The sequence below is a fragment of the Acomys russatus genome, chromosome 32 (assembly GCF_903995435.1).
Source record: "Acomys russatus chromosome 32, mAcoRus1.1, whole genome shotgun sequence".
Taxonomy (NCBI): Eukaryota; Metazoa; Chordata; class Mammalia; order Rodentia; family Muridae; genus Acomys; species Acomys russatus.
Window position 1 is genome coordinate 40,549,997 of NC_067168.1, and position 15,797 is coordinate 40,565,793.

Here is a 15,797-nt window from a genome sequence, read left to right on the forward strand (position 1 = left end):
TGAAGGGTTATCTATCTCCACCTCCTTTGCGTCAAACCACTTCTAGCATCTTTTAATATTTATAGCAATTGCCTTTAGTTTAAGAAATGTTTGTCCCAGGAAACCTCAAAAGTGAGAATTCTGTCCATTAGCACACTGATGCTGCCCCCCCCCCCCCCCCGCCCCGCCAGGAAACAGGGAGGTTGCACCTTTCTCTGAGTTCGGTGGTTAAACAGAGCTTCTCTAGGCACAGACTGGCAGGTTCAGACTTAGCTACCATACAGTGGCCTTTGAGGGCCCAAGCTGGCCTCTTTGGGACTGTGGGTTCCCTGGAAAGTGTGTTGTGTGCCCACAGTTGCCTCAGGAAGGCCCAAACAACCGTGACGCAACTCCACAAGGTCACCATGGACAATCGCGTGCACAGATTTGCTTTGTAGGGACACACAGATTCAAGGTAGCAACACGGTGGTTTTTCATTTGCTTTTTCAGATTCACTTAATTAAGTGCCAGGTGGAGCCAGCCAGCCAGCCAGCCATGGATTTCATCTGGAAGCTGTTTTCTAGAGCCTTCTGAGGTGGTCCAGTCTGGCTGCCCATAGATCATGCTGACTTCTTGGTGCATTAGTGCTGGGCACTAATTGCCTGCTTGGCCCAGCCTGTCCTGCCTGGCCCTGAGATTGCTGACTGTGTGGCTGTTAGGCTCCTGCTGGGTGTTTTGGTTTCCTGCCAGTCTGGGAGGCGTGGGTCATGCTGGGCAAAGGAAATAGAGCACTAACGCTGGGTGTGAGGTGACCTGAAGAGGGAGCGATGGGAGAAGGGGTGAGAGAGGAGGGGGGACTATGTATATTGGCTAATTTTCTCCCCAAGACTAAGTACCCCAGAAAAGCAACTTTTTTTTTTCAGAAAAGCAACTTAAGGGTTTATTTTGGCCCACTGTTTGAGGGTGCAGTCTGTCATAATGGCAAAGACGTCTAGCAGGTGCATGAAACAGTTCCAGTCAGGGCGACACGTTGGTCTTTGTTAAATCTCCCTGGAAAGACCTTCATAGATGCACCCAGAAGTGTGACTTCCAGATGATTCTGGGTCCGTGGAAGTTGACGATAAGGATTAACCCTCCCTGTATTTCCTGGGGACCCCTGCATCCTCTGAAGCATCCCTTCCTCAATTAGCTCGCTTTGATGTCCTCCCTTTGGTCCCCTCCCTTTTCCTTCTACTGCGCTGATTCTGACGTCAAGAGTATTCCTGGGCATCCTTGGGTCCCAGGACCCAGCAGGACCCTCTGCCTTTGAATCCCTGTGTGTATATTTGAAATTTCTTGGCCAGTGTTTCCTCCTTCCCACCTCCATGCATTTAAAATAATTCTTTGTTGGCCGTGTGTGTGTGTGTGTGTGTGTGTGTGTGTGTGTGTGTGTGTGTGTGTGTAGAGATGGCCTAATTGGGTAAAGGATTCACACTGTTCTTGCAGACAGAGCACCCCAGTTCAGATCCCATTTCAGGCAGCCTAGAACCAGGGTATCCGATGCCTCTCCTCCAGGCCCCTGCAGTCATATGCGTGTACCCACACCTCACCACACATGTGTATACAAAATCTAAAAAAAAAAAAAAATCAGGGGCCGGGTGTCCTGGAGATGTGGCTCAGTTCTTAAGAGCATTGGCTGGTCTTGCAGAGGACCCCAGTTCAGTTCTCAGCACCCACATATCTTAATGGTCTGTAATGCCAGTTCCAGGGGGATCTGACGCCCTCTTCTGGCCTCTGTAGGGATTGCATGCACATGGTGCATAGGCATACATGCAGGCAAAGCACCCAAACACATACAATCAAAATCAAGAACTAAAAACATTTTTTTTTTTTGAAGTTGAGGCCCTGTGTTCTGAGGTGGAAGTTTTCTATCCCCGAGAAAAGCAGTGTAGTGTGGGGGTCAGAGGTATACTCTGGGCACGAGTTACGTTTGCTTTGCTCCTGTCTGGTTTTGGTGGTGGTGGGGTTGAGCCCAAGGCGCCCTCCATGCTAGGCAAGTACTCTTCCACTGAGCTATGCCTCCTGCTGCTTAGCTCTAAAGCTCTGGGAAGTTAAGTCAGCCTTTCTGTGCCCAGATCTCTTCATGTTTCCAAGTGAGAAACAGCGGGCCCTCTTCTGCATCAAGGCAAGCATGACCTACTCTCTACTCACTGCTGTTTGCTCTATCTGTCACTGGCTGAAAGCCCCAGCTCCAGATACACCAATTAAAGAAACAAGGCAGAGGCAGGCAGATTGCTGTGAGCTCGAGGCCAGCCTGGTCTACATAGCAAGTCTAGGACAGCCAAGGCTACACAAAGAAACCTTGTCTCGAAAAACCAAAAAAAAAAAAAAAAAAAAAAGAAAGAAAGAAAGAAACAAGGAAGACCCTAAAGTGCCTGTGATGCAAGCATGAGGACCTGAGTTCAATCCCCACCACAGCACTGGCAAGGACCTTGCCTATCAGCCAGCCCAGCCAATCAGTGAGCCCCAGGCTCAGTGAGTGAGCTTGTCTCAAAACTTAAGGTGGGATGGATTGAGGATGACACTCATGCTGACTTCTGACCCCCACCGTCTATTGGGAGTCACTGTTGTTTTTCTGAGACATACTAAACCAACGTAACAACGGTCTTTTCATCTACAATGGTTCTTCAGTATGACGGTAGTCATCTGAGTTTCTAAGTGGATTCTGGGGTTTGGAAGCCTTCTGATTGGTAGTGAGTGAGTGGTTGGCACTATTGCCATCTGGTAATTAGTCTGGGTTCCTTAAAATTAATGTAGTCTCTTACATAGTGGGGGAGGAGGTCCCGCTCAGTCACAGACATAGAGGAGGAGAAAAGGGTGAAAGCGGGAGGGAGGGAAGAATGGGAAGATATAAGATATGGGATAACAATTGAGGTGTAATCTGAATAAATTAATTAAATAAAAAATTAATGTAGTCTCCTTATGGCGGTCCTGTGTCGGGAGCAGTTTCCAGCACTGCGCATGTGGATTCAGCAGCCACAGTGCACCGTTCTCAGCAGCTGATTATGGAGCTCTTTGCTGAAGCAAGGGCTCAGCACTGTAATGTGCTGTTCACGTTCCTTCAAAGCAGCCACTCGGGCTCCTTGAGTACCATCCGCCATCTTTCAGACATTGTTTCTGTCAGGTTCTTGAGGTCAGGAGCAGAGTCATGGGAGTTCAGTACTGGGCATGATGCAGGTACCCAGTTGCTGGGGAAGCAGCGAGCATCGCATTGTTGTAATTCCTTGTTTTAAAGATGGCTGCAGGCTGGAGAACTGGATTGGCAGTTAAGGGAACTTGGCTGATCTTGTAGGGGACCCAGGTTTAGTTCCTGGCCACCCACATGATAGCTTACAACCACCTGTGCTGCCAGTTCTTGGGATCTGGCACTTTCTTGTTACCTCCACGGGCACCAGGCATGCACATGGTGCACGGACATGTATGCAAGCAAAACACTCCTTCATGGATATAGAATAGTAAGTCTGGAAAAAATGCGAAGCCATCCACGCTGGCCTGGGAGGAAGAGCCCAGTGGCTGGGTCCAGCATTGTGTGTATTTTGTGTGGCTGAGTAGATGCCATAGAAGAGGAGAAGATATATTTTAAAAAATTTTTATTTTCATCCCATGGCTGCGTGGCACCCTGTGCTTGGGAGAGTGCCACGGCAGCAGCTCTGTGCTCTCTTTGTCTAAATGGACATTCAGTGGGTGGCAGGCTTGCTTCTGCCACACCTGGTTTCTGCCACACCTGGTTTCAGAGTTCAGGTTACCTCGGGGTGGTTTTTAAATGTGCCAGCATTCCTGCTACTTGCAGTAAAAGTGAGGTCACAACCTTCTCAAGGCTCTCTCTGCTTTTTCTAGGCTCCCTGCTTTCCACTGCTATCTACTGTCTCCTCTCGGTTTAGTATCTGAATTCCTTGAGTCTTGGGTCCAGGCCCACTCCTCCCCAATTTCTCCTCCCTCCCTCCCTTCCTCCCCTCCCTCCTTCCCTCCCTCCTTCTCTCCCTCCCTCCCTCCCTCCCTCCTTCTCTCCCTCCCTCTCTCTCCTCCCTCCCTCCCTCCCAACCTCCCTCCCTCCTTCCCTCCCTCCCTCCTTCTCTCCCTCTCTCTCTCCCTCCCTCCCTCTCTCCCTCCCTCTCTCTCTCTCTCCTTCCCTCCCTGTTTCTGTTTCCTTCTATTATTCCCTATTACTGAGGTCACGTCTTTCACTGGCCTGGAACTTACCAAGTAGGCTCCAGGAGTCCCAGGGTCCTCCTCTCCACTTCTCAAGGGCTGGGATCTCAGACGTCGGTCGCAGTCAAGCACTGTGGTTATGTTTGTTGGTTGCTTGGGTTTAAAGTTGGTTTGGGGGATCGAACCTAGGTCCTCCTGCTTGTGCTTCTTGACTGAGCTCTCGCTAGCCTTGGGTTCTCTTCCCTCCATTTATTTCTTGGTGGTGGGCATTTATGCCACAGCACACATGTGTAGTAAGACAGAGGACAAGTTGTGGGATTGGCTCTTTCCTTCTAACCTGCAGGTCTTGGGGATTAAGCTCAGGTCATCCGCCTTGCTGGCAGGTGCTGTGTGCGCTCTCTCTCTCTCTCTCTCTCTCTCTCTCTCTCTCTCTCTCTCTCTCTCACCTTCTGAGAACTTTGTAGTTCATACTGTTCCCATTGGAAGGATCAGATGGCCATGCCTGTTTTCAGCATAAGGCACATTAAGAGTTGGTCAGAGTCACAGGTGAGCAGGAAGCACTAGGCCCCTCAGCCTTTCCCCGTCCTCTCCCCCCTCAGATGGCATTTGTCCCTGCTTGTTTCAGAATTCTGGGAACCGGAAAGCTACAGATGTCTGCCATGGGGATGAGCCCTGGGTCAGAGAAGGGGGCTCTCTCTCAAGCCCCAGATGATTCAGTAGGTAAGACTCAATGTCCTAAACCAGCCGGTGGGGAATTAGGGGAGGGCCACGCCTTGGCATCCTGGCCCATGGGAAGAGAGAGCAGGAATCTCTCACAATCCAGGGACTTTAAAAACCATTGTGTTGTACCAAACCAACATGTCAGCTATTTTTGCTTTTCTGCGTGCTGGCATCCCTTACTGCAGAATTGTGTGTTAAACACCTGCTGTGTGAATTTGCTACCATTGTAGATTCCATCCCCACCATCAGCCCCCAGCAGGTGGGATTCATCCCATGTCTGGACGTTTCCCATGGAGAGAATCTGACCATATGTCCTCTTCTGCCTCTGGCCTCTTAAGCCTCCCGTGATTTTTGAGACTCCTACCTGTTGTGACATAATTTATTTCATTCTTACCGCTCAGTAATATTCCATGATAGACGGCTGTCACACTTCATCTGCGTGCCAGCTGATGGACCGACCGCTGAACTGCTTCCAGTTCCTGCCTGCTCTGGGAAATACCACTCTGTGTGTTTGCATGCACTTCGTGGGTGTGGATAGATGTGTTCCATCCTGTTTAGGAGCACCTCGCTGGGCTTAGGGGGAACTGCTCACATTCCTCCAGGCCCTGCAGGAGGGCTGTACATCCTCACATTCTCACCGCTTGCCATTGCGTGTCTGGTTATTGTAGTCATGTGGTGTGTAGGAAATGGGCCTCACTGTGGCCTTCATTTAGATCTTGCTAACGACCACCGGGCGTGTCTCCTCGTACATTTGTGTGGGGTTTCAGCCTTGTGGACATCCCAGCTTTGTTTCTGTTGCTGTGGTAATGCACCTTGGCAAAGTACAACCTAGGGAAGGAAGGGTTTATTTTAGCTCCCAGCTTAGGGTTTATAGTCCCTCATGGCAGGGAAGTCAAGGCAGCGGGGACTTGAAACAGCTGGACACATCACAGCTGTGGCCAGGAGTGTGCCTGCTTGATACTCAGCCAGCTTTCCCTAACACAGTCCAGGAGCATAGGGAATGGTGGCGCCCGCTTGTGGCCTGGGCCTTCTCACCTCAATTAACAGAATCAAGACAGCCTCCTACAGACATGCCCACAGGCCACCCCCATCCAGACCAGCTTCTCACTAAGACACTCTTTCTAGAGAATTCTAGGTTTTGTCAGGTTTATAATTAAAACCACCCAGCACAATTGTCAGCTTTTCTGGGTTGGAGTCATCCTCCTTGGTGTATCTGAGGGCTGAGGGCCAGAGAGGTTTAACTGAGGTGGGGGGACCTACCCCAAATATAGATGGGACCCTCCTGAAGTGGTCCAGAATGAGTCAAAAGGAAAACCGAGCTGAGCACCAGTGTCCATTTCATTCACTCTGCCTCTTCAATACTGCCACAGTGTGACCTGCCGAGTCATGTTGTGCCACCATGACAGACTGTATCCCCTCAAACATTGAGCCAGGCCCTTCCTCCTTCCCTTAGGGCCCCTTGTCATAACAAATAAAAAAGTAAGTTAAGACGTTTTCTAACCATTCTTATATCTTTGTTAGCAAAATGGAGTCTCCTGGCTGGTTCTGCCTGGGCTATGGATCTTTTCCTTTTTTTGAAAGTAGGATCTTAACGGTGTAGGCCAGCCTCACCTTCAGTGTGTATCTTCCTGCCTCAGTCTCCCAAGTGTTGGGATTACAGGTAGCAGCTGGCTTGCTGTTGTACTGTTGAGGAAGTTCTGTATATCTGTCTGTGTGTGTCCTGCTGTTTGCTGGGTCTTCTGTCAAAGACCTGTCAGAGACTGTGTGACAGTACTCTTTACCCAGAAGCCCTGCTACAGTACCGTTTGTTGGTAACACATACAAGAATTTTGGGTTATTTTCCCACCTGCTCTGGCTTTGAATTTCTGTCAGTCCTCTCTGACAGCTTCTAAGTGGCTCTGCTAGGCAGGGAGTGCAGTGGCTTTAGCCTGCTCTGCCTTTTGCTGCAACTTTGCCCGGGTGTAGGCGAACACAGGCGAGTGTGCAGTCTCCCTCCCTCATGGAGCTCCAGCTAAAGCCCTGGCTAGTCTGTAGCTTACTCCAAACAGGTCTGTAGCCTCCAGCTCAGGAGGCCTCTGGTCTTCACAGTGCACCTGTAGGGCAGCTTTGGCATTTTAACTAGCAGTGTTCCCAGAGGCTTTAGCTGCTTCTTCTGCCCCACCCCCGCCCCATGGCACAGCGCTGTTGGCCTGGCCTGGGTGAACTATTTGCAGGCATGGGGACAGCCAGATTCCATGCTGTGCTGTGTGTACAGCCGACACAGGGGCAGAGCTGGTCAGCCTCCCTAGTCTGTGTTGGAGAAGACAGAACACCTGTAGTAGCCTACCTCTTCCTGTCCTGCTTGGTAAGGCCTTCCCCAGCATCTTCTCACACGGTAGGTAACACGCCCACCACCCTTAGTCTAGGCCTCTTGACGGGGAGTGAAGATGGCTTCCGCTCCAGGGACCGTGGGATTTTCTCCTCTCTTCTCTTCAACGTGCTCAAAGCCATTCCAACCCTGTACCCTTTCTCCAGTCTCCTTCCTCATCCCTAAAGCTCAGTCCCTCAGTCCTGGGAGCTTCTTTCAAGTTACACCCTACTGACTGACTTCGCTTCTGCCATGACACAGTGTCACAGCTGGGGCCTGAGTTTTATTTCAGTGAGTGATAGCTCTCTCACCTCCCGGTGCCACTGCAGGAAAACTGGTACATAATAGGCGCTCAGTAAATTATCTTGAGAGACAAATTGAGTGCTGGTGAGATGGCTCGGCTGGAGTAGTATCTGCACCACAACCCTGTAGACCTGAGTTCAGTTCCCAGGGCCCGTATGATGGAAAGAGAAAACAGATTCTTGAAAGTTGTCTTGTGACCTCTGCATGCATGCTGTGGCACATGTGTGCACGAGTACATGCACACGCTTGTGCACGCACACACATATACACACAGTGAAGGTGATGATTAAATAAGAAAAGAAAGACATCAAGGGCTAAGAAAGTACCTCAGTTGTCAGAGTGTTTACCCAGAGTATGACTCGCAGTGCACACATATAACACACATACTTGCTGAGCACTTGGGAGTTTGAGGATCAGAAATTTCTCAAGGCCATGCTCAGCCACATACTGATTTTCAGGCTATCCTGGGCTACACAAGAACATGTTTTAGGAGAAACAAAAGAAAGAAAAGGAAAGATTAAACAAGTGAATCCTTGCAGTTTGGTTGTGGAACTAGAACTGTCTCCTTCCAAACCTTGCTGACCTCTTTTTGGTCTTGTTTGTCTTTAATGTTAATACATTCACCCAGAGTGTGCAATCCACAGGAGAGAGGCCAATACAGCTGCCCACCCGGAGACTGAGCGTGACTCTCCAGGAGACAGTCAGTCTTGATAATCAGCCTGCCAAGGTTTGGAATCACCCAGGAGACACACCTCCTGGCCTGACGTCTAGGGAATTTCCAGAAAGGTTTCACTGAGGAGGGAAGACCCACCCTGAATGTGGGCCCCACCATCCCCCTAGGCTGGGATCCTGGATGGAGTAAAAAGGAGAAAGTGAGCTGAGCGCCACCATTCATCTGTCTACTTCCGGCCGTGGTCACGATGTGGCACCCTGCATCACACTCCTGCAGCCATGCCTTTCTGTCATAATGGGACTGTGAACTAAAATCAGCTGTTGCCTTTGTCACTGCAGGGCGGGAAGTCACATGACCTGCCCGTTATGTGTGCCCTGCCCCCTCCTTAGGAGAGAGCAAACGCAGACCCCACTGATGTTTCATCTTTTTGGCCTCATCGTAAACTAACCAGGCAGGCTCATGGCGGGCCAGAGCATCAGCTTCCGACACATGACAGCCTGCACTTAGGAATGTGGTATGAGCAGAGGGAAAGGGTTGTAGTGTGACTCTGCAATTGTAATGTGCACACTGTGGGGGTCCATTTAGATTTTTATTATGTGCATTGGGGAACGGATTTGTCTCTGTGATAACTGGTTTTAAATTTCAGCTTTGGCACAACCTAGATTAACCCGGGTAGACGTTTACCTGAAAAAGTATTCAGATCAGGGTGGCCTGTGGGCGTGCCTGTGGGGAATTGTCTTGATAGCTAATCGATGTAGGAGGACCCAGCCCACTTTGGGCGACATTATTCCCTGTGGGAGGAGAGCCTGAGCTACACAGGAGAGGATCAGTGGCAGAAAGCAAGGAAGGGTTCGTTTCTCTCTGCTGTCACCTATGATGTGATTAGTGGTGGATTGTGACCTGGAATCTTAAGTCAAAGAAAATTGAACCTTTCCCCATCTGGCTTTTCGGTCAGGGTATCTTATTGTGGCGACAGAAACAAAGCTAGAAGAGTCTGTGTTTAGGATTGGAATGTGCAGTGTGAGGGGTTATAGTATACATTTAGGATTGAAATATATGCAGTTAGGCCTTCCAGAAGAGCCTGTCATCTGCCTAGGAGCCCTGTAGGGCCTCTCCAGAAGTCCTGCTTCCTGGCTTGATCTGGCTCCTCCCTGTCACTCTCTTTTCTTCCCCAAAGCAATCATTTAAATTTAATTTAGCAAAGAAAATATTGTCTATACATCACTTAGTTCACAGCAGTCAAATCGCATATTACAGTTCAAAGATTCCCTCTCTCTCTCTCTCTCTCTCTCTCTCTCTCTCTCTCTCTCTCTCTCTCTTCTCGTTGCAGAGGTTAGGTTTGTTTCAGCTGTTCTCTGGAAGAAAAAAACCTTTAGAGTTTTATCTGGCAATTTCATTTGGCTAATGCAGAAACATGGTTAACTTTCTTCAGAATGAAAGCCATGACTTTCAGATATAGCTCCAGGCTGGACCCGACAGAGCTGTGACCTGGTGGGAAGTCAAGTCTAATTTCTTTCTTCCCAGGAGCTGTGAGCAACAGGCATATGGCTTTTCTCAATGCTGGGTGGATGGCTACATCTGTCTGTGACTTCAGCTGACTTTACTTTCAAAGGCCATGTTGAGGGAACACGATGTCCCTCCATGTTAAAACCCTTAACCAGACACTATCCCATCCCTCTGATAAGATACAATCTTAACTGTATTTAGAAAATAGTACGTGATTTCCTCCCTCTCTTCTCCCCTCCCTCCCCACTTCCTTTCTTTTTTGAGACGGGTCTCATGTAGCAATCTAGCCAGGATAGACTCACATTCACTATGTGGCTTAGACCTCATTATCCTCCTGCCTCTGCCGTCCACGTGTTGGGATTAAACGCATGTGCCACCACACTTGGCTATTTATTTATGTATTCACTTTGACTTTGAGATGACTCAGTTTATGTGTGTGGGTGTTTTGCCTGCATGTCTGTGTACCATGTGCATGAAGTACCCTTAGAAGCCAGAAGAGGGCGTTGGATGAGCCGGAACTGGCGTTACAGATAACTGTGCACTGCTATGTGGGATCTGAGCTTGACTGGAAGTCCCCTGGAAGAGGAGCCAGCGCCCTTAACCACTGAGCCACCTTTCCAGCCACATCTATTTATTTATAAGACAGCGTTTTACAGTGTAGCTCAAGCTGGCCTCTCAAATGAGGTAATCCTCCTGCCTCCACCTCCCGAGTCCTGGGATTACAGGTGTGAGCCACTAGGCCCACCCAGCTTGAAAGGAGTATTTTAAAAATAGCCTCTTTAGTACAGTTTGTGTTTTGAGCAGTTGGTAGACTGTTTACCCAGCATGCATTGCATGAAGACCTGGGTTGGATCCTCACAGCTGCTTAAGCAAGGTTGGTGCACGTCTGTAAACCCTGTACTTGGCAGTCTGCAGCAGGAGGATTGCTTAAGTGTTTGAGGCTAGCCTGGGCTATGTAGCAAGATATTCCTCTCTGCCTAGAAAAATAATTTCATTTATACAGTACTTCAAAAAAGCTTCCAAATTGTTGCCTAACAACTTGGGTAGTCATTTGGGGAAGAGGAAATCAATTGAAAAAAGTTTTTTCATTCTTAAAAAACTATGGTTACTTTTAAGTGGTCAGGTGTGGGCATGGCATCACTTCCCAAACCTCAGAGTCCCTGGGCATCCCCACTCCATTTTCCTGCTTCACACCAACGTGTGTGGTGTGGTTAGTGCTGCAGGGAGAACCTAGGAACTCCTATATAATGAGGCCCGCCCCCTACAGCTGAGCCCCTCCTCCTATGTGTGAGGCCCGCCCCCAACAGCTGAGCCCCTCCTCCTACATGGGGGCCCACCCCCTACAGGTGAGCCCCTCCTCCTATGTGTGAGGCCCGCCCCCAACAGCTGAGCCCCTCCTCCTACATGGGGGCCCACCCCCTACAGCTGAGCCCCTCCTCCTATGTGTGAGGCCCGCCCCCAACAGCTGAGCCCCTCCTCCTACATGGGGGCCCACCCCTACAGCTGAGCCCCTCCTCCTATGTGTGAGGCCCACCCCCTACAGCTGAGCCCCTCCTCCTATGTGTGAGGCCCGCCCCCAACAGCTGAGCCCCTCCTCCTACATGGGGGCCCGCCCCCTACAGCTGAGCCCCTCCTCCTATGTGTGAGGCCCGCCCCCTACAGCTGAGCCCCTCCTCCTATGTGTGAGGCCCGCCCCCAACAGCTGAGCCCCTCCTCCTACATGGGGCCCACCCCCTACAGCTGAGCCCCTCCTCCTATGTGTGAGGCCCGCCCCCTACAGCTGAGCCCCTCCTCCTACATGGGGGCCCACCCTACAGCTGAGCCCCTCCTCCTATGTGTGAGGCCCCCCCTACAGCTGAGCCCCTCCTCCTATGGGGCCCCCCCAACAGCTGAGCCCCTCCTCCTACATGGGGGCCCACCCCCTACAGCTGAGCCCCTCCTCCTACATGGGGGCCCACCCCCTACAGCTGAGCCCCTCCTCCTATGTGTGAGGCCCGCCCCCTACAGCTGAGCCCTTCCTCCTTCATGTAAGGCCCATCCTCTACAACTGAAGTGCACACCCCTCACCCCCACCCCCCAAGATCCTGGTGCTTGCTTTTGATCTTACTGATTTCCAAAACCCTTGGGAGAGACTTGTCACTGAAAGGCTTGCATTTGGATAAGCAGTGCAGTGGCTGGAGTCTGTCTCATGGCCATGTAGCACAGCACATGTGGGAGATTTAGACCTGGGTTCAGTGCCTATCATTGTGTGTGTGTGTGTGTGTGTGTGTGTGTGTGTGTAAAGATATAGCTTTCATTCCAAAGGAACTAAGAGAGAGCTTATTCTGAGCCAAGTGTGAGTACCATGGCCTGAGAACACAGACTCAAGTTGCCCCAAGTGACGCATGTCCCCATGGAAAGGATTACATGAAATGATTCAGTCATAAAACAGAAGGTCACACATCAAGGCTTCGCTGACTGGTGGGGACAGCACTTAGGTTCCATCTGCTGTCTGGTGATGATGCTCTTAGCGTCTGGGCTGTTGAAAACTAGGAGTCTCCTAAGAACATAAGGCATCCCAGGATCCATTGTGCTTGCAGTTGGTGCTCTCCTGTTTGCTGGTCTCTCTGAGCCCCGGCAAGAATTCCAGTCTCTGGCTTTGTAGATTGGGTGCCCTGATGTCGCTCATGGTTCGGTCACACTCTTATTGTGCTGTGTCCTCGGAACTGCTCGAGAGAGGAGTCACGTGCTGTGGTCTCTCTGTTCAGGTACTTTGTTCTGGATTTTGAGGCTGGCCTCCTGCAGTATTTTGTGAATGAACAGAGCAAACACCAGAAGCCCCGAGGAGTGCTGTCTCTATCTGGAGCCATCGTGTCCCTGAGTGACGAAGCTCCCCACATGCTGGTCGTGTACTCTGCCTCCGGAGAGATGTATAAGCTCAGAGGTATGTTCTCGCTCTGGTGACACTGTGAGGCCCGGTTGGTGGCTCTTTTGTCTTTGTGGGGAAAATGCCTTCAGAGCTGGAGAGGTGGCTCACTGGATAGAGGCTCCTGCTGCCAAGCCGACAGGCTGGGTTTGGTTCCCTGCTCTCATGTGATGGAAGGAGAGAACTGACTCCTGAAAGTTGTTCTTTGACCTGCACAGGTGTGCCACGGCATGTGAGAGCTCTCTCTCTCTCTCTCTCTCTCTCACACACACACACACACACACAGATACAGACACACACAGACACACACACAAAATGCCATTAAAAAAACAAATCTCTCTGAAATCCAAAATAACAAGTCACACCTTTTTGATCCCAGCACTCAGGACACAGAGGCAGGAAGTAAGGAAGTGTCTTTGAGTTCAAGGTCAGCTTGGCCTGCATAGAGTTTCAGGCCATCCGGGACTCCATAGTGAGACCCTGTTTCAAAAACAAAACAAAAAAAACCACCCTTAATAATTGGTGGGACTCAGTGGTGACAGCCCTTCCTTGCCTGTCCTTCTCCCCACCCTCCCCACCGCCCCCCACTTCCCTACCCTCCCATTCCCCCCCTTGTGGGGAGGTGGTATACATCTGAGGAATTGCTCAGGGAAGACAGAGCTGTTGCGGTTGGCTCAGCCCTGAAGCACTCTCTCTTTCTCTCTCTCTCCCACCCCACCCCCTCACTCTTTTTTTTGGGGGGGGGAGTGTGATTTTTTTCAAGGCAGGGTTTCTCTGTGTAGCCTTGGCTGTCCTGGACTTGCTTTGTAGACCAGGCTGGCCTTGAACTCACAGAGATCTACCAGCCTCTGCCTCCCTGAGTGCCGGGATTACAGATGTGTGTCACCACACCCTGCTCCATCTCCCTTAATCTTCACCCATTGCCTTGTTGGGGCTTGTGCTGTACGAAGGAAGCAAGCCTTGCTTGTGTCCTTATGCCTTTCCCCCAGAGTTTCTCTATGGCCTTCTCTTCGCAAAGGACTTTTTCTTCGTGGTCTGCTCAGCCTGTCTCTGTCATAGCTCCTGCTGGGAGCCTGCTCTGTCAGTTCCTCGTTGGGCAGTTCTCGCGTTGAAGTGCCTCTGAAGACTGCTGTGTGCGGGATCACTGTGGAAGGGAGCTATTGTAAATTCTCAAGGCAGCTCCACTACACAGAAACGCCTCATCTGGTTATTGCAGAATGATTTGATTATCATTTTTTACCAGGATTTCTATTCTGGCTGCAATCAGTTAAAGTTCTGATAAAATAATGAAGTAAAGCAAAAAGGTGTGTGTGTGTGTGTGTGTGTGTGTGTGTGTGTGTGTGTGTGTGTGTGTGTGTACCTACCCCCCCACACACATATGCATGCTTTTCTGTGTTAGTTACTTTTCCCTTTGCTGTGACAAAATACTTGACAAGGTCACTTAAGGAGGAAGGGTCATTTTGACACACGGTTTGGGGGACACAGTCCAACATGGTGGGGAAAGACATGGCAGTGAAAGCAGGCGACTGTTGGTCACATGGCAATCACAGTCAGGAAGCAGCAAGATGCATGCTGGGCTCTACTTTCTCCTTTTTTATTCAGTCTCAGCCTGAGGGATGGTCCTGCTCACCTTAGGTTGTGTCTTCTCTCAGTTAAAGTTCCCTGTAGAGACACACACACACATGCACACACACACAGGCGCGCGCGCATGCACGCGCATGCTCAAAAGTGTGTTTCCATGGTGATTCTAAGTCCAGTTAACTTGACAAAGATTAAGGAACACATTCGCCTGTCTGGATTAATGCTATTCCTTCAGGCCCAAGCAAAGCCATGTTACTGGCTGATAATTTTGCCTCCTTATGTGCCCCTCCCCCTTTTTTGTGTTCTCAAAGTGAGAACAAAGTACCAAAGACAGCCCCTTCTCACCCGCCCTGGACTGTGCCTGGTGACAGCTGGGAAGCCACGCTGAGGGCCTGGATTCCTGCCTCTCAGCTCAATGTTCACTTGTTTTACTGCCAAACTTTACCACCCCAGAGATGGGACAAGTTAATCTCTCTGTATTATCTAGACATGCACCCTATCTCAGAAGCTATAAAACAACCCAAAGCTTCTAAATTAAAGTGCCTGCAGTTGAAGGCTTTGTTTTGTTTTGTTGTTTCTCCCCCCCCCCCCCCCCCCCCCCCCCGTCCCTCTCTTCTGAGATTCCTGCAGCACGCCTTCCAGCTGGCTGGATTTATGTGGTCTTTGGTGTCGCTTTGCCATTTATTGCTTAATAAAGTGTTGGTGCAGAAACTGTAGAAGGGAAAACTTAACAGTACCCCCTCCTCCACATGTGTGGTTGATAAGGAGACACGAAGCCACACAGAATAGAACGCCCACTCATCCCATAATTGAGCTGACCCGAAAGGTTGATGGATTGTTACTATTTTGTGGATTATTTGACTCCATTTAAAAAAAAAAAAAAGCTTTTATTTTCATTTTTACTTGCGTGTCTGTCTATATGTGGGTTTGTGCATGTGAGTGCAGTGCCTGTGGAGGCCAGAAGAGGGCACCAGATCCCTGGGAGCTGCAGTTAGAAGCAATTGAGAGCTTCCTGATGCGGGTGCTGGGAACCAAACTCGGGTCCTTTGCGAGAGCAGTGTGTGCTCTTAACCACTGAGCCTTCTCTCCAGACCCTTCCAGTTTTTTTTAAAAAGAGCATTTTAATAACAATTTTGAAATTACTGTTAAAATTTACATGATGTAGTCACAAGTTTAGCTGAACTTTATCATCTTAAAAAATGGCAGGATAGTTTTGTGTGTGTGTGTGTGTGTGTGTGTGTGTGTGTGTGTGTGTGTGTGCGCACGCGCGCACGCATGTGTGCGTGCGTGCATGCTCTGGTTTCTCTGTGTCCTGACCCACTAGGTGCTCATGGTCTGTTTTCTCATTTCCCTGAAAATGATGGAGTTGGCTCAGTGTCACTAGTGGCACAACTTTGAGGAATATTTCTGATGGAGAAACTTTAAATAGTATTTCCTTTGTCTTTGGCAGTTAATTTCCCTAGCCCTACACTGTGCCTATCATCTTTGGCTGACTGGCCTCTTGACAAATGTATGAAAAGCCCACATGGAACTGTGAGAGAATCTCTCTGTCTCTTTTGCTCACCCCCACTTCTGCCCCCCTCCCTTCTTCCACTCCTCTCCTTTCTCTATTTCCA

The 15,797-nt window shown here is 49.9% G+C and overlaps 1 protein-coding gene across 4 annotated transcripts in view; it reads left to right on the forward strand.

The window, feature by feature from the left end:
• The window catches only part of Osbpl10 (oxysterol binding protein like 10), a 237,752-nt gene that overhangs the window by 63,591 nt on the left and 158,364 nt on the right, over positions 1-15,797 (forward strand). For 3 of the 4 annotated variants that reach the window (XM_051140141.1, XM_051140140.1, XM_051140143.1), the window contains exon 2: positions 12,443-12,618. The exons of the other annotated variant lie outside the window; for it this stretch is intronic. In XM_051140141.1, coding sequence (XP_050996098.1) covers positions 12,443-12,618 — 176 coding nt within the window. The remainder of the gene's footprint in view (positions 1-12,442; positions 12,619-15,797) is intronic. 4 annotated transcript variants of the gene reach the window in all.